The sequence below is a fragment of the Mustela nivalis genome, assembly GCF_964662115.1.
Source record: "Mustela nivalis genome assembly, chromosome: 11".
In the NCBI taxonomy this organism is placed as follows: domain Eukaryota; kingdom Metazoa; phylum Chordata; class Mammalia; order Carnivora; family Mustelidae; genus Mustela; species Mustela nivalis.
The window spans coordinates 16,953,093-16,978,615 of record NC_139030.1 but is presented as its reverse complement, the minus strand read 5'-3'; the positions used below and the strand labels follow the sequence as shown (position 1 = coordinate 16,978,615).

The 25,523-nt window shown below is 36.5% G+C and overlaps 1 protein-coding gene across 1 annotated transcript in view; it reads left to right on the top strand.

Annotated features, from left to right (window-relative positions):
• The first annotated feature begins 15,458 nt into the window (after window positions 1-15,458).
• The window catches only part of DPP10 (dipeptidyl peptidase like 10), a 1,373,984-nt gene continuing 1,363,919 nt past the window's right edge, over window positions 15,459-25,523 (top strand). The window contains exon 1 of the mRNA XM_082689264.1: window positions 15,459-15,724. Within this exon, the coding sequence (XP_082545390.1) occupies window positions 15,665-15,724 (60 nt within the window). The 5' untranslated portion in view covers window positions 15,459-15,664. The remainder of the gene's footprint in view (window positions 15,725-25,523) is intronic.

Genomic DNA, 25,523 nt, shown 5'->3' with positions numbered 1-25,523 from the left:
CTTCCTTGGTGTTATTTAATCATTGTAGCTTTGCTGGAGTTCTCCAGTAGGCATTTATTATTGATATTAGGGCTGTTCTTTTTACTTTGCAGTTCCCAGTGACATAGAACAGCTGAAAATCTGATCGCAACATGCCGTTTTGAGTTCACTTAATGTTCTCTATCTCCTAGGCCCCATAAATAAAGAATCAGTATGTTTGGAGATTTACTTTGGAGCCTCGTTCATCTTCCTTGTCTTTAAGTATAGGAAAACTGAACCGCAGGGTCTGCATCATTCTGCAGTCTTTGGCCTGTAAGCCAAAGGCAGTGAAGAGATTCTCCCTGAATCTGGGGCCTTTCTGACCTCTGGATAGGTATTGGGTACAGATTTTAATTACTGTGGATCATTGACCCTTAAGTGCCACACCTCCATGTAGAGGAAGATAAAGCTTTTAGTGTCATAGCAGTATCCACACAGCTGCCTACAGTCTTAGGTACTTTGTGTGTGTCTAACTCCTGTGTTTGAGAAGCCTCTACCATCTCAGAGGGGTTTTTTGCTAGGGTGGAGTCCCCATCAACCAGGAGTAAGAGAGACACATCCCATTTGACTCCCTTGCCATTTTCTACCACATTGAACATAATGGTCCAGAGAGAGCTTTCAGAAATTTTAAACATTAGTATGTAATGGGGACTATATCATTACTGACATTTCAGCCATATCTTTTTTTTTTTTAAACACTTCTTTTTTTTTTTTTAAGATTTTATTTATTTATTTGACAGAGAGAGATCACAAGTAGGCAGAGAGAGAGGAGGAAGCAGGCCCCCTGCTGAGCAGAGAGCCCGATGCGGGACTCGATCCCAGGAGCCTGAGATCATGACCTGAGCCGAAGGCAGCGGCTTAACCCACTGAGCCACCCAGGCGCCCATTTCAGCCATATCTTAATCAAAATTCTTTACTGCCTTACATCACCCGAGTCATGAATATAACTTTTTCTCCCTATTCCTTACAGTGGTATTCTTTTTTGGATTTCCATTGGTTTGACACTTAGCTCTTTGCTAGTTGACTGCTCTATTCTTTCTGACTCCTAAGGAATACTGTAGGATTTTTCTAAGAAAATTTCTACTTTCCTCTTCAGTATAAATACTGCTTGTTCCTTTCTTTCCAGAATTACAGTGAGGTAGCAGAAAATTTCTGCGATTTTTTTTTTCTATTGAGTTTCTTCTTTGGGGTCTTAGTGAGCTTTGACCATCTTACACTAAAATCATCTGGTTGGGGCAAGGTTGTCTTAAAAAGGAATACTTTTGCATGGGCCCCACCTGACACCAGCCATAAAGAAGTTTTGGATAACTGCTTCTCAGATGATTTTAACCTTTAGCTAGTGTTGGCAACAACTGGCTTATGCTTTCATTTCTTAATTTAATAATTAAGAAGACTTTGTAAGGCATTATAAAGCCCTGAATAACTTGGCCATATCCAGTTTTCTGATGATTGTGACAACTTTTTTTGATCCAAATTAGAAATCTCTGATGTGATCTCTCAAGTTGTCAACAGTGTGCATACATATTGGATCTCTGTAGTGTACTATGCCTTAGCTACCACTCTGGTCCGGCAAGTGTCAGGGCTTTCTAGTCTGCCTGCTCCTGCCACCCATCTGAAGCTGTTCTTCAGATATTGAGCATATGGAAATGTACACATCTGTCCTCACACATTGTTGCTCCATTGCAAGTAATTCAAAGTAGTTGAGGCAAAGTTAAGGAGTCAAATGGAACCATAGGAAAACCAAAATAAGCACTGTTGGACCACACATGGTCCTGGAACAAGGAATTAAGGGAGATGAGGGCCAGCCCACTTCTCTGTTTCTCTGCATATTTTTGTTGTTGTCTTTTCTGTGCTGCTGTTCACATTTTCTTAGCTTTGGCAAGTGTAACCGAGATATAGTTGCCTTGGCCCCCAACTCCAGCTACTTAATTTTTCTGGTTTAATTTCTCTTTTTTTGCTATTTTTTGTTTTGCTATTTTTCAATTCTAAATCACAGAAAGAGAAGGGTTTTTTGTTTGTGTGTCACTCTCTAGTCAATCCCCTTAGTTATCACCATGGGGAATGGGCTCCTGGGGTCTGTTAACTCCTTACTAGAGGTTGTTAGAACAAGTTTTTTGATAAGTTAAGGAAACTGGAAAGAAAAGATAGCCATCTCTAGTACAATTCCACACACACACACACATGTCATGTATGTACATACGCAATATCACTGCAGAAAAAGCAATATGTAGGTTAGAATACTGAAGTTGAGAAGCAACAGAAGAAGAGAAGCTTGAGGTGAGAGGAGAGAGACATGGACTCCTTGACTGGCATCATCTTGGGCAACTGTCTTACCATTTCTGAATCTCATTTTTCTCATCTGTAAAGAAGGGGGCTGGAGTAGTGGTTTGTTATGCCTTTCCATAATACCTGTTATTTTTTTTTTTTAAAAAAAAGCAAAACTGTTAAAATGTCATGTTCTCCATATCCACTTTCCTCTTTACCTTAAACTACTGGTTCCCAAACATTTTCGTTTAGGGAACACCAATTTTTTTTTTTTTTTTTTTTAAGAAATTGAGAAGCCCAAAGAGCTATTGTTTATATGGGTCATATCTATTGATATTGACTCTGTTGGAAATTCAAACTAAGAAATTTTAAGAAGTATTTATTCACTTAAGAATCATTATAACAGGGCGCCTGGGTGACTCAGTGGGTTAATCCTCTGCCTTCAGCTCAGGTCATGATCTCAGGGTCTTGGGATCGAGACCCACATTGGACTCTCTGCTTGGCAGGGGGTCTGCTTCCTCCTCTCTCTTCTGCCTGCCTCTCTGCCTACTTGTGATCTCTCTCTCTGTTACATGAAGAAATAAAAAATCTTAAAAAAAAAAAAGAATCATTACAACATACCCATTATATAATAATGTAAGTAACATATCTTTATGAAAGGTAACTATAATTTCCAAGACAAAACAAAATCTCTTTAATGTCTGCCTTAAGAGAAAACAGATAGATTTTAATACCTATGTCAGCACTCAATCTGTTGCAATTTGTTGTTTTGATTAAAGTTCATAAAGACGATTGAGCTCACACAGTAATATGGTTGAAAAAGAGAAGATAATATACTTTTCAGATAATTCTGGGTCTTTTTCTTTGATACCACACCAAAACTCTACTAATGGTAGTTTCTTAAATATTAGTTGCAATATGGAATCTGAAACCGTATCAATTAACTTTTCATTGTGAAAAGATTATTAATCTGTTTTGTACTTTGAATCTTACCTATACCTGATTCTTTAATATCATGCATTGTTCATTTGGAAAATATTGGTTTATTGACTTAGATGTTACAAATGTTGACAAATTGCATTATGCAACATTAAAAATATTAGATTTATTAATATCACCATCAATCTTACCAAAATCTTTAGATATTGGGAAAGTGGTAATCTCACATGACAGAGAGTTTCCTAAATTCTAATTTTGGTTTGTTAGTTCAGATTTTAGTGTTGGTAACAGATAGTGTCAATTGTCTTTCTGATCATAGCCTTACTTAGCTCATTATAGAGAAAGTATCTGTCAAATATTCAAGTATGAATAACTATCATTTGTATGTCAATTGTTTTTTCCAGTAAAAAGGCAAGTCCATTGAAAATTAGCTAGCCAATTTACAATTTTATTGTGCAATTACTTATTTTGATTAATAGTCTTGCTTTATGCAATTTCAAGAACAGTCTTGATGACCATGTCATACAGAAACATAAGAAAGAATATGTGGGAGGGAAATAATCTTGTGATTTACATATCTGAAGATATCTTTATTTCATCTTCCTACTTGATTAATAGTTTGACTAGTTATAGAAGTCTGTGTTAGACATAATATTCTTTAAGTGTGTTCCACGTGGCCTGTTAGTTTCCAGAATTTGTGTTGAGAAACTCATGGCTACCTTGATTCCTCATTGTTTGTGTATAACACTTTTATTTTTCATTCATGGTATCTCTTACCATCTTTGTTCAGTATGTTATAAAACTTCAGAGTTGTTTTGTTTTGTTTTGTTTTTGTATTGGGCCCTCCGTGGGCATTGTCACTATGAATATCTGACCATTCCATTCATAGAAAAATTGAACAATTATTTGGTTGATCATTTCTTCTTTCCTGTTCCCTTTCTTTCTAGAGTTCCCAGAGTTTATGTATCAGACCACTGCAAACAAGTCCTCTATTTTCTTTTTCTATTTCTTTAAAAATGCTCCTTTTATGTGAGTTTCCTTAAGTTTATATTATGTCAATCTTTAAATTATAATATCATTTTTTATTTTTCAGAGTTTTTTTTTCCTTGAATGCTCTTCTGATTTTTTAAACAATTTTTTCCATTTTGTTTTATGGATCCAATATCCTCTCTCATCATTCTTTTTTTAAAAAATTCTCACAAAACAAACTGAGGGTTGCTGGGGGGAGGGGGTTTGGGAGAAGGGGGTGGGATTATGGACATTGGGGAGGGTATGTGCTTTGGTGAGTGCTGTGAAGTGTGTAAACCTGGTGATTCACAGACCTGTACCCCTGGGGATAAAAATATATGTTTATAAAAAATAAAAAATTAAAAAAAAAATTTACTTACTTGAGAGAGTGAGAGTAAGAGTGAGCATGAGCTGGCTGAGGTACAGAGAGAGAGGGAGAAGCAGACCCCTCTCTGAGCAGGGAGCACAACGTGGGACTTGATCCCAGGACCCTGAGACCATGACCAAAGCTGAAGGCAGATGCAAGCGACTAGCCACCCAGGAATCCCTCCTCTCTCATCATTCTTTTTTTTTTTTTTTTTAAAGATTTTATTTATTTATTTGACAGAGAGAAATCACAAGTAGATGAAGAGGCAGGCAGATAGAGAGGAAGGGAAGCAGGCTCCCTGCTGAGCAGAGAGCCCGATGCGGGACTCGATCCCAGGACCCTGAGATCATGACCTGAGCCGAAGGCAGCGGCTTAACCCACTGAGCCACCCAGGCGCCCCCTCTCTCATCATTCTTAATGACAGTTTCTTTTTATTTATTTTGTCTTTCTTCATAGAATTTATTTCTTCCAAGTTTTTTTTTTCCCCCCTCTATTTCATTTTATTTAATTTGGTCTCTGTCTTGGAGGTAGAGAATCTTCTCAAATGTCTAGTAATCCTCAGTTTTTGGCTCATGATTTAGAATAGGAACTTAAAATGTGATTAAACCTCTGAGCACATAATCACAGCTCATAGACTCTGTTCTTTACAGGGTGATCAGGGTGGATGGTTAATGTCTCTTAATGTCAGTGTCTTTGGGTTTTTCCTTGGAGTTGCCAATCTCTTGTTTGGAAAGTACAGATATGCCTACCCGGGTCTGGACATGAAAAAAGGTAGAAAGGACTTTCATCAATGCTCATATGTGTTTGGTATTTAATACTATTGCTTTTAGAAGAACATCCAGCTTTTCAAATGGATCTTGTGTTCTCTTGTGCTGATACCTTCTCTTATAGTCACAGAGTTGAAATCTCCAGAAGTTTACTAATAAATGTCCAGAATTCTGCTGGAGTTAAGATTGGACTGTCAGTTGAGGAACAAGGAAGGGCTCTACAGATCTAATTATTTCTTAAAAAAAAAAAAAAAAAAACAACAACTTTAAATCAATTATCATTTTGTTTTTCATCTAAACTCCCCTTCTGATCCTTTCTGATCTTCTGATCTTCTAGGAAATTTTGATGATTCCCATGTACAAATACAGTTGTTTCTCAGTTTTCCATGGTAACAAATTCAGACTTCCTCTACTTTCAGTCCGCTAGATCACTTAATGCTCATCTTTCAGTCTTCTAAAAATTTGTTGCTGTTGAATCCTCTCTTGTGCTTTCCATTCTTGAAAGTTTATGTCTTTGAAGAAAAAAAAGTCTTTACTCATCTGGTGGGTGTTTTGAAGGGAGCAAAATTAGATGCATATATTCAACTTGCTATCTTTTTTTCTGCATTTACCCTTTTTTATACTTTAAAGAAGAACTGAAATGCCTTAAACACCATAGTGAATGGTATGGACATTTCAGGCAACCAGCAATAGTGGAGTAAGAATGTGGATGTGATCTTTAACCCATGTAGTGCAGGAAGCTGGGCCTGATGTTCTTGTAAACCTCTCTTTAGCATTACAGCTGTGGCCTTTTCAGCAAGACCCTTATTTCTCTAGGACACCTTTTTGTTTATTTTTGATCTGCTTGTGTACAATTCTTCTCAGGAAGCAGCTGTTTATATAAATTTAGAGTTAGCATTCTTATTTAGCATAGAATTTGTTCATGGACTTCAGATTCTGACCTTGATATGGAGACAGTCCTGCAACAGACCTCATATGAGCCTCTTTCTTTCTGGTCTCATTGAAAATGGAAAGCTCTTCTTTGTCAAGCTGATCTTATAATCAGCGATCTGAATTCCAGTCCCTCAGACTTTTTTTCTGAAAATTGCTGCATTGGTTTTTTTTTTCTTCTTCTTCATATTTCTTTCCACTTTTCTACCTGGTTAACTCCTATATTTCACCTTTGATGACCCAGCTTGTGCTTTATGTCTTCTCTATAGCTGTTTTGACCCCATGCACTGACAGTGGGTTGATCAATACTTGGCACCACCATTTGATCTTGTCTCCTCATACTTAAGTGTGAGCTCAGTGAGGAGAATTATTGTTGCTCACTTTTGATCTGCTAATATCTATCATGTTGGTTAGAATATAATGGGTACACAAAATGTTTCCACAATCAACCAATGAATGCTGTAACTACTGTGAAAAGAGCTGGAAACTATTAGAGTTCAAACAGTTCTTTAATAAAAATTCCTTAATAAGAAAACATCTTTTTAGTATATTTTAATTCTAAATCATCACATTGTTTAGCCCTCAGGAGCACAAAAAGAACTAGATCTAATAATGAATAGGATGACCCCCTAAATATGAGAACACTTTTATATTGTAAAAATGAGAAAACTCTAGAACTTCAGTATTGTTTTTTCAAAATTCTGAATAAAACATAGTTTCTTCGGTGTTGCTACCTCTTTTGTTACCATTATTTCAGACTCTGTGTATTTTGTTTAAATTTTCTAATAAGCACATCTGCCATTTGGTTCACATGCTGACTCATATATCTGATACATTTGTTGGGAGAAGAAGATAGAGAGATTTAGTATATTTTTAGAGAGAAGAAAAATTTAGTTTCTATAGACTTCATGATTTAATAATAATAATTTTTATTTATATGGTGCTGTTACCTTTTCCAAGCACTAAGTTCTTTAAGAGTGGTCTATATTTCCTGTGTCTATTTTCTCATATTTAGTTCACCCTTTGACCCACTGAAATCTTATGTATCTTTTATCATTCTACCAGAAGTGCTCTGAGCAAAGATAAATGTGATTAATTTATTGCCAGACTCGATAAATAGGCTTTATTTGATAATTCATATCATATGTGATTGATCTTCTGTGTACATAGTATGCATGAAAGTATTTCATGGTGTATGAAGAATTTTTACCCATAATATTATCTCTCAAAAACCTTATGGGAGGAGCACCTGGGTGGCTCAGTGGGTTAAAGTCTTTGCCTTCGGCTCAGGTCATGATCTCAGGGTCCTGGGATCGAACCCCATGTAGGGCTCTCTGCTCACAAGAGAGACTGCTTCCCTTCCTCTCTCTCTGCCTGCTTATGATCTCTGTCTGTCAAATTGAAATTGAAAATGGAAAGCTCTTCTTTGTCAACCTGATCTTATAATCAGCAATCTGAATTCCAGTCCCTCAGACTTTTTTCTGAAAATTGCTGCATTAGTTTTTATTTTTTAATAAAAAATCTTTAAAAAAAACACCTTATGGGAAAGTTAATAGACATAGAAATAATATAAAACTAAGTTACCAAAATCAGAATGTGATTAATATCATAAAAGAGACAAAGATAAAACGTGTGAAGGAAGATTAACTTTATTTGGAGAAATACAGAAGAAAAATTGATGAAAAAGCCAATACTTTATTTTATTTTTTTATTTTAGAGTAAAAGAGAGGGAGTGGCAGATGGAGAAGGAGAGAGGGAATCTTAACTGACTGTGCCATCTAGGAGGACCTGAGAGAGAGAATCTTAAGCAGGTTACCTGTCCAGTGTGGAGCCCAGCAAAGGGCATGAGCTCACATCCCTGAGATCATGACCTGAGGCAATTACAAGAGTCCTATGCTTAACTGAGTGACCCAGGGACCCCAAGAACTAACTTTAAGTTTTAAACAACTGTGCAAGAGTGTCCAGTGATTGGGAATGGCAGAGAGGGAATAAAATTAGCATATTTCCAATCTTTTTGGAGAAGTTCAAAAGTAATCCTTTTAGTTTTGATAGTAGGATCTTCCTGAAATGGCACAATGGCTAGCATGGGAGAGGAGATCATTTGAATTTGGGTCCCTTAATTGCATTATCCAAAGCTGATAAAAATTTTGTTTCAAGAGTTCTTGGATTTTCATTCCAAAAGAATGAATATTGAATTTTTCATTCCAAAAGACCTTAATTGAGATAGGAGAAAATTTCCAAACAAATAGCTTTGTTCTCTTACAAAATGTACAAAATACAAAAGTTACAAACCACAACTGCAATGGTACCTCTTTATTGCTGCAATCACAGAAGTTAGTCCCCTAGTTGGGCACTATCTGCAGTTGAAGATACGTGTTTACTATCTGTTTATTGTAAAAGAGAGGAGATTATGTTCTGGAAATCAGTGGTTCTTCACTCTGCTGATTGAGTAGTATGTGGCATGCGGTGGGATCCAGGTCTGAATGCCTGCCACAGCTCCCTAAATAGTAATAGTGATTGCTTTTTTGGGCTTATCAATTATCTGCCTTATATGTGAATTTCATGCAGGTCATAAATGTTGGGATAGTCCTCAGAACAGGAAGGACTGAGATCAGGAGGAATGGGTGACCAGGGAGCTATCGTCAAAGTTCCTAATAGTTGGATCCTGGAACTTCAGAATAGTGTAGGGCAGCTTGGGGGACTACTGTCACTAATAGCAAAACTGGATGAAGTTCCTAGGTGTCCGGGGAACTACAGTGCAGTGGATTTTATGTGTGCATTTCTGTCTTCACAGTAATTTATGACTTTGGCCATAGAAAGAATTTATTGAAGGCATTTGTCAGCGATTGCAAAGCAGAAATTGTTTTTGCTTACATGAGGAGTTAGCTCCAGTGTTTATTTCTCTGTATTCTATGTATTCATGGAAGCATCTGTATGTAGAACTGGACATTTCTATGGCACTTTTGGGGGTCCTGTTTGCTGAATTATTTTAACTGGAGGAATAGAGGTGAGGAGAGATCCAGAAATCTCTCATGAGGGAATCATGTCTATCTATTTCGGTGTTCTATAAATTTAGGGTTTGGATCACATTTTCAGTTGGCAGTTTCGCAAAGAGAATTATTCTACAAAACATAAATGTCACCATTAAAAATGAAAGCCTAAGACTGAATGACATTAGCAGAGATAATGCGGTGTCTTTCCATTGGTGTGGAACTCCACTTTGGGTAAGAAATAATTTTTGAGATGCTTATGTTTAGTACTGGTTGACAAAAAGAGGGGGAAGTGAAATCTGTCAGGAATGTCAGTCAACTGATCTGTGACAGTTATATACCCTTCGTATACCCTATATTATACATATTTAATATGTACCCAGTGTACTTTGAAGCAGGTAATCTTCAGGATAGGAGCAAATTATAATCACAAAAGGACACCAGGGTTCAGCCAATTATCCAGCCTAAGGAGTTTGTGGTAAGAGATGAAACAAGGAAAGAAGAGTGAAAAAAAAAATTGGGAAAACAAATCCAATAAAAACAAATATAGAAAGGGACAATTCATACTAATCAATGGCTGTTGGATTGGTTCTTACTAGATATAGAAATGGGTAGCCAGTTGAAGAGCTTAACTGGCACAAGCTACGTAATAACTTCACGTACTTATCAATTCTAATCCCTCCTCACATCTATCTGGCTTTAGGCAGTACCACATGAGTGATAATAATAAAACACTATTACTTAAATTGGAAGACATACTGAAAATGTAAAGCAAGTGATTCCCAGAAGAGATTGACATATATCCACAGCTTTATAAATTACCATCTTTCTGATTCCTTGAACACATTGTTTAGTTCGAATATTATGTGACAGGATTCTGGAGAGGTGGGCTGTAGACAGTGAGTCATACAGAAGTTGACCACCTAAAATAGAAGTGAGTTTAGATAGCTGTGTTATTTTTTTCTCATAAACTTGAATTTTTTGCTACTTGAGAGTTCATAGTACTATCCTTATGCTCTTTCAAGCAGACCTTGAAATGATTCCTATTGAAAGAATGAAAACTGTGACTTCCACTTTTTTGTCATGTTAGTGGAATTACAATGCTTAGAAGGATAAAAGAATATGTCTTTTCCTGGTATAGCAGAATGGTTAAGAATATGTACTCTGTACTCTGGATGTTGTCATGTCTGACTTCTCTGCTGGCAACCAAAGTCCCCAGCCTTTGCAGGGTTGTATATGCCAGCAGGAGAAAAATGCACAAAACTAGCTTGTATTCAACCCTGGTATTTTCCTGCAAAAAAGGATTAGCACAGATCTGTGTTCTACCCTTGAATATCCCAAGAAAATATACTATGAAAACCCTCTTGGTTATAGAACACATAAGCTAAGGAAGTTCTATCTTTTATCTATCTATAATTTCTTCCAAATGAACTTGTCATGGGTTGCAGAGCCTCAGATTTTAGCATATTGACATTGAGAGGCTGACTGGAATAGAGGGGCATATGGCTCTGAGATATAGAACAAGGGCAGAAAAATAGTTGTGGTTATTAGGGCTGTTCACTACAATTCTGATTCCATTCCTCTTTGGGCACGTGGTGAAGTGACTTCCTTATTACCTAAACTTGATTGTGACCATTAACTGGCTTTGGCCAGTGGAATGCAAATAGAGTTGATATATGCCATTACTGGGTGGAACCCTTTAAATGAGAGGATCATTTGCCATGTAAACTTCCCTCTGCCATGCTGATTATTGAAGTTCACATCAAGATGGACTATCCATCAGCTTGAGCTCTCTTAGAGAGGAAGAACCTCCCTGCTAGCATAGTACTGACATATAACATCATGAGAAATAAGCCTTCATTATTTTAAGCTACTGAGGTTTTGACATTATTCATTATTGTAGCATAACCTTGTTTGTCTTGATTGATATATGTTGCTTCTAGGAAAGATACGTTCCTAAAGACAGCATAGGAATTAGAATTATGCCTTGACATCTACCTGGATGAAATCAGGGAATGATCTGAAGCTGAGGAGCTATCAGAAGCAGATGCCATTTGTGGAGAAAGAGGCAGAAGGCAGAGGTTAGCTGAAGGCCTTACATTCCCAGTAAAGGAAGCTGATGATTTGAAATTACATTCCAGTTCTAATGAGAAATGCAAGAGACTCTGTGGATAGGCAAAGCAGAAGACCAAGACATACAGAATGGGTGTTAAGAGGAGGAGTTTGTTTCCTCTATGTTTATGTGGAATTTGGATTCTTTATAATGGACTACAAATATCAAAGAAATAGCCTGATAGCCTTTCAGAAAGCATTTTAATTGACTAAGGCACTGGAGTTGCCAAAGCCTGCAGTTGGTAGGTCATTATGGTGACCAGCTGGTGAGGGCTAGAGCAGATAGGGCCTGAATCATAGACAAAGTGCTTGGTAGTAGAGTCTATCCGATAGTGTGACAAGGTTTTTCTAAAGAAATATTTTCATTAAGCTAGTTTTAGCTCTCTGTTTCCAAGATCCAACAATATTTGTTCAACTAACCTCAGAAGTTAAATTTCATAAAATTACTAGGCATCTTTCTTGTCTTTTTGTGAGGAGGCTGAAAGGGACTTATTCCTAATTTCCCACAAACTATGGAACCTGAAAATAATATATTTTTATATGATTATCACTAGTGTTGGTTAAATCTAAAATTGGTTCTTTAGATTAAATTGCCTAAAATTTCTAATTCACTATGATTCACTGTATAGTATTTCCTGAGTAGATCTAAACATTTAAAAAAATCCTACCATGTGAAAAGCTATGATGGAATTTTGCAGCTGTTTTCACACTAAACATACTGAACCAAATATATCCCAATTAGAATAATTGTATATGAATGTATACTTCTTAAACAGTATTTATAATTTTTTAGCATTTGGCTAAAGTTTTAAAATCTCTATCTTTTCTGATTGTATATTCCAACTGAACACATTAAGACACAGCAGATTTCAAAAAATTATGACAAATCTATATGCTTGAAATAGAAATGTTTTAAAATTATGATGGTTTTAATTTTCTTGATTCATGAAATGATAATGTAACAAAAAAAAACAATACCAAAAATGAGGTTTGGGTAATATATTTTGTTCTGAACCATTTATTTTCTAGGGACTTAGAGTTTGATATAATGAGAGGTGTGGGATATAGAGAGTATATAGTGTAGACTAGTCATGTCTTTTCTCTTCATGTGCATCCTCCACTTTTTATGAAATTCAACACTGGGAAATGATTTTAGGTAAATTCTGGTCACTTACCAATATATAATAATGCCAGTGTCTTATTTGTATCATCCTATCTACCTTCTAAGTGGGAATGAAAAGGAGTTTTAAAGAATTTTGGAAAAGCAATGAATTCTTATGTGACCACAGTGGTTGTAATCTAGCTGCCCATGCCTTTTTGTGGCAGGCTTGTAAATATTGGCTCTCATCCTGATGGTTCCTTTTATACCATATGATGTGGGGGAGAGATCCTACCAGAACTTTTGCCTGCTGTGCCTCAGGACACTCCTGCCCTTGCCATTCTGCTTGGATTACCCAAAGTATTTAGTTTGGAGGTTCCTCAGATATCTGCTACCAAGTAATATCTAATAAAGAGGAGCTGAGCCAACCCTACTGATGTAGGATATTTCTTTCTTTCTTTATTTATTTCTTTAGAGATATTATGTTGACATGTTCATGGGCTTATTCATTGGGTCATATGCTTTGTATTACTTTTTACTTCGTTAAATTTTTTCCATTCTTGTTATTATCTGCTTCCTTATCTTAATTGAGTTTATTTTATCATTCTTTTTATAACTCCTGGAGATCAACATTTGGCTTCTTAATTATTAATTTTATGCCTTCCTGCTTTTCTAATATGGATGTCTAAGTACATAGAGTTTCTCCAAATACTGATTTAGCTGCATCTCACAAATGAGATTCAGTTTTCATAATTTTCAAATACATGATGTTTTAAAATTTCAAATATATTTTTTCAATTTACATATTATTTAAATTATCACTGTGCAGTAAAAATGTAATGTAAGCAAGAGTATAAGCCACATTTATTTTATTTTTTTAAAAATTTTTTATTTTTAAATTACTTTTCAGTGTACTAGAATTCATTATGCACCACAGCCAGTGCTCCATGCAAGATGTGCCCTCCACAATATCCACCACCAGGCTGGCCCAACTTCTCACCCCCCGCCTCTTCAAAACCCTCAGATTGTTTTTCAGAGTCCGTAGTCTCTCATGTTTCATCTCCCCTTCCAATTTCCTTCAACCCCCTTCTCCTCTCCATCTCTCCATGTCCTCCATGTTATTTCTTATGCTCCACAAATAAGTGAAACCATATGATAATTGACTCTCTCTGTTTGACTTATTTCACTCAGCATAATCTCTTCCAGTCCCTCCATGTTGATACAAAAGTTAGGTATTCATCCTTTCTAATGGAGGCATAATACTCCTTAGTGTATATGGACCACATCTTTCTTATTCATTCATCCATTGAAGGTCATCTTGGTTCTTTCCACAGTTTGGCGGCCATGGCCATTGCTGCTATAAACATTGGGGTACAGATGGCCCTTCTTTTCACTACATCTGTATCTTTGGGGTAAATACCCAGTAGTGCAATTGCAGGATCATAGGGAAGCTCTATTTTTAATTTCTTAAGGCATCTTCACACTGTTCTCCAAATTTCAGCCACATTTATGATTTAAAATCTTAACCTTTGAATCACAAGATTTCTTGGTCCTCTGGTTGTGCTCAGTGTATTGTTATGATACTGCTACCTCAGATGATTGGAAAAAACTTTGCCTGTTTTATATTTACTGCATAGTCTTGTTCATAATTTCCTTCATTACCCTACTACTCCTGTTGTTAGCCTTTCTGGTTTCAGACTGCCTGATCTTGCTACTGCCTAATCCTTACCTCTGTGGTGGTTCTGCAAGAACTGCCACTCTTGGGACATTCTCAAATGTTTGGACTACTGTTCAAAATGTTTAGCTCCTTTTCCTATTTCAGAACAAGAAATACTCTTTAAAGAATAAGGTATAAATTTAACCATGTCACCAAACTCACTCATTTATTTCTTCTTACACTATCCGTAATGTTCTTGGCCCACTCATAAAGCTTGCTGAGAGCTTCGTGCAGTTCACTCTTATAAACTTGGCATTTCACCAGCAGGGTATATTTCTGACGAGAAAAAAAGTGTTAGTCTTCAAAAATACATGAGACATACACACTTAGCTTAAGCTGCACTCAATACTTTATAATAGATATTGGAAAATAATATACTCCATTAAGTCAAACTTACGGGATCTCTTATTTCCAACTAGGATGCATTCATACTAGTTGGTGCCAGTGTGACAATGGGAACTGGCTACTCTGTACAAACCTTATTCCTAAGCATTTATGATTTATTTTGCAAAAAAAAAAAAATGTCATTTGGGACAGAGAGGTAACTATGTGGGAAGTTGGACTGGCATGAGTTGAATACTAGTTTGTCCCAGGGAATTTTTAAAGAATGACCTTGAGGGAAAAGGTAATTAAAAATAAGAAAAGAAAAGAAAAAAGAAATGATTTTCTTGTTTTGGTGCAACATCTAGTAACTATTGTATCTGAAAACTTTTTTTATATGCCATAAGCTTTCTCATGGTTTACAGAAGAATTGGTATCTTAGCTGGCTGTCACTGAAGAATTTCTTAAATATCCATAGAGAATGTAAATCCTTTGCCATACTATGTAAAAATCTGCAGTGTTAAACCAGGCAACAGGTCCTTCCAGCATTTACTGCTGTTTTGACTGCAAACACTACCTAGGAAGAAACAAAATTTATTATCAGAATGAGAATGGACTATGGTAAAGAAAAATCCAGCAGAGAGGGAGAGAGAGAGATTTCTTTTGAAAAAAAAAAAAAAGTATAAACTGATTAGAAGCAGGGGAGTTGAGAGTGTCCCTTTAAACTGTGGTACTGCAATTGATCTCTGTATGTTTTCTGGTATTCGTCCCTTTGAAAGGAGAATGAGAGCCAAGATCATTGGCTGTACTGTGAAGCTGTCACATCTCAGTACTGAAAAGGTACAGTACAAGTGAACTGAAACAGTCTGTAGCTTTCTATTTCATATCGTCAAGAGCTTTGAGACTGATGAACCAAATGAATGCTTTATTTAGGGCTGAGATACAGATCCCTCCAATCTGACAGTGTTTCAGCCTTCGGAGTGAGAAAGCAGCAGCAGCAGCTGAAGCAGAAGCAACAGCACTAGCAACAGCAACAGCAGCAGCCCCTGCTCAAGTCCAGTAGAAGAGACTTGCTCTCCAGTTCCTCGTGGAACTCCACCTAGGATCGTGCGCTGTCCGGGGTCCTGAAACATGAACCAAACGGCCAGCGTGTCCCATCACATCAAGTGTCAACCCTCCAAAACAGTCAAGGTAGGACCTAGGTTTCCTTCTTCCCTCTGTTTCTGCATATATATCTTCATTCATCTACTGAACACACGGGTGTTGGTATGGCAGGGCACCGACAGTAAAGATATCTCGTTGCTTTAAGTTTGAATTAAATGTTGGATCTCAGTGAAGAGTTTGGTTCTGTTTGCATGTGTGTATAAACTGGGAAGAGTAGTTTTCACTTAATTCTTTTACCTTGATGAGTTTTACTTTTTTGACTGAGAATCTGTCAGTGGTATATTTCAGGAAGAAAGTTTAGTGAGCTTTAAGCTTTTAGAGGAGTTTTTAATTCCATGTCAGTTTTCTTAATGAAATCGGTGAAGAATTTGCAAATTGCTGGAAACAGATAATATTAAATTGAATACAAATTTGATAACAGCCTTTCTTTGCCACATGGATTTGGGACTTCATATCCTTTCCAAAGTAAAGCATATTCATCATTATGAGTGTTAAACTGTTGGTTATACTAAAGCAACTATAGTGAGAGTGTTTAAAAGTCTACAGAGGGAGTATACAAACATATGCTCTTATATATGCCATCATGTAACTCAAAGCCAGTGAGGTGATTGGGGGTGCTCTTTAATAAAAGTGCTTGCTTTAAATTTGAGACTTGTCTGATATGGTTAAAAGAAAAGGACCAAGCTCAGAATTTGACTGTTCTGTTTTAATTTTAAGTAATGTTTATGCTATCCTCTTTGTTCTTATTTTGATGTTCTTACTTACATGGAGACTTATAAATAACCAGACTTATAATAACCCAATGGAGGATTTATTTTATCTTGAAGTTCATCTGTGTGGATATTTTGCATCCTGGGGGGAAGTGATGGGCTACTCTGGAACTCTTTTATGGAAAAAACTGATAACCTGATCGATCATTTTTACTTACTGCAATCTCTAATTCATATACAATTGCATATCTTTTATTGAGATTCTAAAATTTGACATGAATGGCTTTTTATGATTATATTACTTTTGTTTTATATCTCAGGCTTTTGAAAATACTGCATAGACTATAATTTAAACATGTAATTTGTAGCAGTAAGTTTTTTCTTGTGAACTTACCTACCCTTGGTCAGTCTTTCAGTTATAAATAGACCATAAACTGAACTCCATTTATCTGCAGTTATTTTTTTAAAAGCAATGAGGAATCCAGGATGTATACAATGATATGTAATTATACTTTCATCATATATAAATTCATAAAGTTAACTGAAATCATAAAAAATTCAAATTGAGATAATTTACACTATCTCTAATGGCATAAGCAACACCTTTCTGAGCATTGAATTTTTTGTACTGTGTCCAACTTTAGAAGTAAAATGTTGTGCTTTAGGTATAAGTTTTTTTGTGCGTGTTAGATTCCCACATCTGTCATTTAAGTAAGCATACCATCGCTGAACAATGACTAAACAGTACATATATGACACTCCGCATTGTGATATATAAACTCTGGTCAAAAATATGTGCTGTAGGCCAAAGTGGTATAGAATTACAAACTGGCTGTCTACCTTTGGGTATGTTTAGAAAACCATAAAATGACGAGTGGTTTTCTGTTTAAGTGTTTGAGGTCATAGGAATCAAATATTATACTTGCCCTTTTATTATTGGGTAAGGACAAATGAATGCTACTTTCTGGGACTTACAATCATTTCCCTTATTAGTGCTCTGGCATTGACTGCCCTCAGACAAATTGTGGAGGCAGAAAAAAATGTTTCTAGTGTAAGGGTTTTGCATCATCTTGCTGATCTTGCAGATGCTGGGTTTTTTTTTTTTTTCATTCTAACTGCAGCCATTGAATTGAAATGAAAGGCATCATAAAAATTGGACAACCTACCACTTAGCAATGTATTATATTAATGGCTTAATGAAGAAATCTTGCATCAAAGCAATGGATGATTTGGTTAATTGTACAAGTTAAGTTCTTTTATGCTCCCCTCCCCCTTCCATATAGCTCTGGGGAGCAAAAGATGCTTGTGATGTTCATAAAGTATATAAAGTTGCAAGCAGTGAACTATTAAGGGAGTAATTACTTGAGTATTTTCCAATTTGCAACAGTAAAAGGGGATGAGTGGAAAAGCTCTGTTACTTCAGATTATGTGCTCAATTATGAAACATTTATGGCTTTTGGAATTTATACTAAAAATGGCTATCTATATTTAGGTAATGCATTAGCCTATGAAAAAAATATAGTAACAGCCTAAGGAAAAACCCTAAGATGAGAGGTTTTGGGAAAGCTATTAGATACTGGAGCTGAAAAGACTTTTTGCATTTTGGGAATCTATCTTGTTTTCAAGCATGATTTTTTAAATTTCCCCCTCACTCTTAAAGTTACTATTTGAAAACTTCAAACAAAACTCCCTTATGAAAGCTGATTGGACTGCAGATAATGATAAGTGACCCACTTTGGGGCTTCAGAAATATCCAGATACTTAATAAGTTGTAAATTGTTCCATTTTAAAAATTCTAAAACCTCCAGGGACTTTCCCCCCTTACTTCAGTGTAATAATCCTCTAGGGAATTGTTCCCCACCATTGCCAATGTAGTAAATGCTGGCTGTTCCTTCTCTTCACAGTTTAACTACTGCTAAAAAGAATGCAATGAGAATGAACAAAGATGAATTGCTTTGGCTAAAAATAGCTTTAAAGGCTAAAATATGTGGGAGGAGAAAGCCCAGGTGTGTTTGTGTGTCTTTTCCCCACCTGAAGTTTAAAAGTGATGATATCTGCAGTGAGTCAAATTTAGCGACATTATCAGTGAAGGCTGTTTGTGGTCACGGTGGTGGCAGAGCTGAAGAAGGAGGAGTTGGGAGGACTCATAATGGAATAAAGTGGTCAACGTTATTCAAATCGCTTGACTTTTTTTTTTGTCATTCTGGCCATTCTCCAGCTCAACCAGTCTCTGACACATTTCTCCTGATGTACTTGAACAGGTATGTTCCTATAGTCAAATCTGATAAGAGAGAACAGAGCAATGGAAGTCAAATAAAGGTGTCAGGTGTGTTTTCAGATCACTTTGGAGGAAATGTTGAATGCAATGCACTCATAAAACCCGCTCCCATTTCAGAGTTTGAAAAGCAATAAAGCTTTTCTTGAAATGATTACAAATCTTACCGTCAAGGTAGCAGCACTCTAAAAAAAGGATCTTTTACTCTGAGATCTGTAATGGAAAGTTTCAGGGACAATCTGGGAATGCTAAATACAGATCTAATCTTGGCTTATTATAAACTTCATTTCTGAAAATTTTTCCCCATTTTGGGCAACAAACTTGGCTTTATCTTCTCTTTGCTAAACTGAAAGCAAATTAAATCTTCCAGTCATATCTCTGAACTTGGTTTACTCCCCCCACCCGTGGAATTACAAATTTAGAACTTTACCTTAAAAAATGAAAATTTTTTCCTTCTTTCATATTTTAGTAGAAGTCTAGCACCCATGTATGTTTCAGGGTAGTAGAAGAATTGTCCATCCTTTATCTTTTCTTTGAAGTTGGAAGTTGTGTGTGAATCCTTAGGATTGGTGATTCCTGGATCAGGAATCCTGTGTATTTTATTTTATAATGGAAACTCCAAACTATGGTACACAGTATTTCTTTCCCTTTCCCATCTAGTGACCCTTTCATGTTAGTCTATTTTGCTTCTCCCTTTTTAAGGCCTGCCTGGGTTATTCTGTCACTACCTTCACACTCAGGTTCCTTGTGATCTTTGTAAAAAATGATCCCAGAAGTACCTTCTACGGGAGGAGTAGCTACAACTTTTTACAAAACATATTTGAAGGTGTGTTTAAGATTTTCATGGTCTTCAGAGTAGATTCTCTATGAGAAAATATGTTTCATGACAATTTTGACAGCCTTTTATATTGTAATATTAAAGTGTTATGCAAATACATTTTCCCCTTACCACCTCTAATCCACAGGCCCAACCAAAATTGTTGCATATGAAACAGGAGATAAAATTAGGAAGTAAAAGAGAATGAAAATCTTCTCATGTGTGCATTCTATTTTATTAAATCTGTAGGCTTGAAGGTATGGTCATTAGAAAATGACTTCTGTCTTTAGCAGTTGGTATTTTGGATATGACAATGTGATGAGTTGGTGTGGTGACACTGGTTTGGAAATGTACCAAGTGGCACTAATTTTTACTGGTTGGTAATTCCACATTCCCAGCTTATAGGATGGGCACCAGATCTGTATTTCACATGGTGTTGCATTTAGTCTTTTTTTTTTTTTTTAATTTATTTTTTATTTTCAGCATAACAGTATTCATTATTTTTCACCACACCCAGTGCTCCATGCAATTCGTGCCCTTTATAATACCCACCACCTAGTACCCCAACCTCCCACCCCCCACCCATTCAAAACCCTCAGATTGTTTTTCAGAGTCCATAGTCTCTCATGGTTCACCTCCCCTTCCAATTTCCCCCAACTCCCTTCTCCTCTCTAACTCCCCATGTCCTCCATGCTATTTGTTATGCTCCACAAATAAGTGAAACCATATGATAATTGACTCTCTCTGCTTGACTTATTTCACTCAGCATAATAATCTCTTCCAGTCCCGTCCATGTTGCTACAAAAGTTTGTCCTTTCTTTTTTTTTTTTTTTTTATAAACATATATTTTTATCCCCAGGGGTACAGGTCTGTGAATCACCAGGTTTACACACTTCACAGCACTCACCAAAGCACATACCCTCCCCAATGTCCATAATCCCACCCCCTTCTCCCAAACCCCCTCCCCCCAGCAACCCTCAGTTTGTTTTGTGAGATTAAGAGTCACTTATGGTTTGTCTCCCTCCCAATCCCATCTTGTTTCATTGATTCTTCTCCTACCCACTTAAGCCTCCATGTTGCATCACCACTTCCTCATATCAGGGAGATCATATGATAGTTGTCTTTCTCTGCTTGACTTATTTCGCTAAGCATGATACGCTCTAGTTCCATCCATGTTGTCGCAAATGGCAAGATTTCATTTCTTTTGATGGCTGCATAGTATTCCATTGTGTATATATACCACATCTTCTTGATCCATTCATCTGTGGATGGACATCTAGGTTCTTTCCATAGTTTGGCTATTGTGGACATTGCTGCTATAAACATTCGGGTGCATGTGCCCCTTTGGATCACTACATTTGTATCTTTAGGGTAAATACCCAATAGTGCAATTGCTGGGTCATAGGGCAGTTCTATTTTCAGCATTCTGAGGAACCTCCATGCTGTTTTCCAGAGTGGCTGCACCAGCTTGCATTCCCACCAACAGTGTAGGAGGGTTCCCCTTTCTCCACATCCTCGCCAGCATCTGTCATTTCCTGACTTGTTGATTTTAGCCATTCTGACTGGTGTGAGGTGATATCTCATTGTGGTTTTGATTTGTATTTCCCTGATGCCAAGTGATATGGAGCACTTCTTCATGTGCCTGTTGGCCATCTGGATGTCTTCTTTGCAGAAATGTCTGTTCATGTCCTCTGCCCATTTCTTGATTGGATTATTTGTTCTTTGGGTGTTGAGTTTGCTAAGTTCTTTATAGATTCTGGACACTAGTCCTTTATCTGATATGTCGTTTGCAAATATCTTCTCCCATTCTGTCAGTTGTCTTTTGATTTTGTTAACTGTTTCCTTTGCTGTGCAAAAGCTTTTGATCTTGATGAAATCCCAATAGTTCATTTTTTCCCTTGCTTCCCTTGCCTTTTGCGTTGTTCCTAGGAAGATGTTGCTGCGGCAGAGGTCGAAGAGGTTGCTGCCTGTGTTCTCCTCAAGGATTTTGATGGATTCCTTTCGCACATTGAGGTGTTGCATTTAGTCTTAAAGAGTATTTCATAATTACATCTATAAAAATTTAGAAATATAGAGAGTATATAAGAAAAACTCCACCTCTTTATATCATTACAATGTGCAAAATGTACTGCCCCCCAATTTCACTCTTACATGAAATTCTAAAAGCAAAAGTTATAATATGCTTCTATATTGTATTTTGTCTTAGAGAGTCTCCTTGGTCTTCAGTCTAAGGACTTTAGTCGTAAGGAAAAAAAAAGAAAGAAATTTTATTACATTATGATCTCAACACAGACTCAGACACACTCAAGAAAGAGTTATCATCTGTATTCAGTAAACCCTACAGTTCCATTTGGCAAGGTACAGATTTTTCTTCAATGTTAGGAGAATGGGCCATTCTCTTAAGTGGTGATATTTGAAGCCAAAAGAGAAGACTTACAAAAAATTAGAGTGAGGAATATCGTGTGTGGAAGAATTGTTTTCTCTCTCTTGGAAATGGTCTACATCCTTTTTAATTATTCTGACACAGCTTCCTCATATGGTTAAGGCAAAAATCACAGCCTGTGATACACATGAATAGGACCACAAGTTAGAAATTCTGCTGATGACCAATTTATTGTCATTTACAATTTGCACTTATGCCAAGTATTTACAATTTAAAAGACTATAGGATAATTTTATTTCAAATGACTATAAATCATACTGTTTTTAAAGGAAGCATTAAATGTTTTTATTTTATTTTTTTAGTAAAGAGTGACAATGTAATACATTTGGCTACTTTTGTTTTACTCACTTTTTTCTTAATAAAATACATGGTTTCCCCTGCCACTTGGAGATGGGAAGTTGGGGGAACCAGGTGGTGGGTATTAGAGAGGGCATGGATTGCATGGAGCACTGGCTGTGGTGCAAAAAATAATGAATACTGTTATGCTGAAAATAAATAAAAGAAAAAAATACATAGTTTCTTTTCTTTAACTTGATATTTAGTGTTTGAATAGCAAGTTTTACTTCGAAGAGGTATTGTTGTATAATGCATTTCTAGGTAAATTGCAACTATTTCAGCAAATAGTATTACTTCATTTGCTTCTTGGAAAAACAGGTGTTAATAATTTTCTGGAAATTCTTGTTTTGGTCAGGCAGCAAAGATATTCCTGATGACAACTTTGTGATGACAAATCACTAATTTTCACTGAAAAGGCATGATTCTACAAATATAGCATGGATAAGATGCTATATTTCTATATAAGATAAGATGGTGCTTCTAAAAATGTGGTCCCTGGGCCAGCATCATCAACATCCCCTGTGAACTTGTTAGAAATGCAAATTCTTGGGCTTTAACCAGACCTTGTCTGTTAGAAACTCTGGGGGTAGGGACTATCAACCTGCATTTTCACAAGCCCTCTGGGTGATTTAGTGACTACTTAGGCTTCAGTAACCCTAAGCTAAAGAATTACAAAATAAAACAAACTTGTTCTGTAGTCTGCTTATAAGAATTATCTGTGTTTATGTATCATGGATGGAGTCTGAACAACTTCAGAAGATACATATGATCATTTAATAACAAGCATTCTGTGAGAGCTGAGATCTCTTCAGGTCTATCTCTTTTATCCCTCACAGGGCTTTCTTACTACAAAGCCCTTCACACAGTAGACTTCGAATATACATTTGTTGATTATTAAGTGACTGGTAAGGTCTCTCAGTTCTAAAGTGAGCTAAATAAATATTTCAGATCTTGTTTAATCGGTAATATTTAATTGGAAACCTCACTATGTCTTTTAAATTCACAGCATATTTCTTCAAAGTAAATGTATGGACATTTTGTTTGGCTTTCTATGGTTCCATTCTCTGACTTGGTTTGAGGCCATTTGATAATCAACACCTTTTGGTAACCAGGGAGATAGTCACACTATATAGAGAGTATGTTGGAAAAGTTTCTCCCTTCTTGCCAGCTTCATCTGAAACTTGGCAAAACAGTGGTAGCCAGGAATATTACCTTAACCTTCCTCCTCTCATTTATTAATGTTCTTTAGCCCTTGGATATGCTCCAGGTTGGTAGGATACAATTGGAAGCAGTATAACACAACTGAAACAAAATCAATCATTTTTAAACCTGACCTCCCCTGGACAGCCATAGCATGGTGTTACACAAGCAGAATTAAATTTAAGCTGGACAGTTACCTTCTGAACAGGCTTATCTCTTGGAAATTTTTCATAGAGCTCATGTTATTTTTATTTTATTTTATTTTTTTACAGTTAGGATCGGGAAGAAAGAGCAAATGCATGAAGCCTACCCCACTACCTTCAAGGAGGCTTAGGGCGGATTGGGTAGGTTTTCCTTTGGAGGGCCATCCTTAATTTGAAATCCCGTTCTCTGTGTACCACAACAGATCATGTGGCCTTGGGGAAGGCACTTAACCCTGTTCAGGCTTTTCTTCCCACTAACAGAAGTGCAATAAACTTAAATTATCTCCCCAAACAAAAATGCTATGTAAGTGCTTTGTATTATAATTTGTTCTAGTAGCAATTTTTAAGGGATATGACATTTTCATAGAGAACTGTATAGTGAGAATCAATTTTTATGACATAAAAGCTAAGAATTTTATTTGCAATTATTATTAACTATAATGATGATAAAAACTCATTTTGAAGTCACCAGGGAGCTGAAAAGTATCTTCTAATATTGTAGTAACATCTGCAAGATTTCATCATGGATCTGTACCAGGAAGGTAGGGGAAGAAGAATATTGAGTTTAAATGCTATCTAAAGGACTGATTAATTCAATAAAAAATGCAGTTACTCATCCCAGTGCTTAAATACAAAAATGGAAGCTATTGAGAGTAGCTGCATTGGTCAATGAATTGAGGAGAAATTCTCTTATACTATGTATAAGAATTTCTGCTAATTCTGGACTCATTGTTTCCTTTGCTTGATCTGCCCTTCTACCCAATTGTCCTTTTAATAACCTCCTATTTTTTACTTCAAACTGCAGAGTTTTCTCAGTACTCTGATTCCCTTGGGCAGTAGTAAGGGTCTCAACTAGTCACCTATGTTCTCATGTAATCTCCTTAGTGCATGCTGAGTTGTAATTATTTGTTTCCATGTAAGTCTTTCTGCTAACTCTTAAAGGGTTTCTGTCTTTTACTTTTGGTGATTTTAGTGCCTAGCTTAATATCTAGTGAAAGCAGGCATTCAGTTAAGACTCTTTGAGTGAATGAACAAAGGGGGCTATAAACTCATTAGTCGTCCCAAGAGATGCAGTCTGACTTTTGGGTTCAGAGACATACTAGTCCTCCTTGACCTAAGCCAAACTGATTATTTTACTTAAAGTATGTAAACAACATGTGCAGAGATGACACAGGGGCCTTAAGGATTGTGACAACAGATATGCTAATCCCCTTGAGGAAGAGTGGCTTCTGTAAGTCAAAAATGGGTTTTGCATTATAAGTGTCTTTTATATTAGGGTTGGGGAAAGTCTGTACTAATAGAGACAATCTTTGCCCCTCTGTTTTGGAACCTAAGTTAGCATAGCAGATCCAAGTTAATGCTGACTGTAATGGATGAGACCCTATTGGGGAACTGTTGGCTCTGGCCCTATAGTGAGGCTCTTTCTCATCAGAAACCTTAATTCCCAAGATGAATCACTGCTGTTGGATTTAAAAACACCACTTTTCACAACTCTGGATTCCAGGATTTTGCCCTAAGAAAAATGGACTCCACTTTATTTTAATGGAAAGTAAATAGCATCAGAGTACTTACTGTATTTAATGAGATGGGCCCTTTACTTGAATAATTGTTTTTGAGACAGTAAAAGAATTAGGGTAGAGAAACTATGCAAGGCCTGTATTCTTGACCAAGGAAGGGCAGCTGTAGTAAAATCGTTCATATAGATAGATAGATAGATAGATAGATATCCTCTGTAGGAAATAAAATGGAGTCAAGCAATGTTGACTTTGTTTGATGAGTGAGCGCACATGGCATGATGGATAGAAGCTTGGACTCACTCACTCATTGTTTCTGTCATTTGAC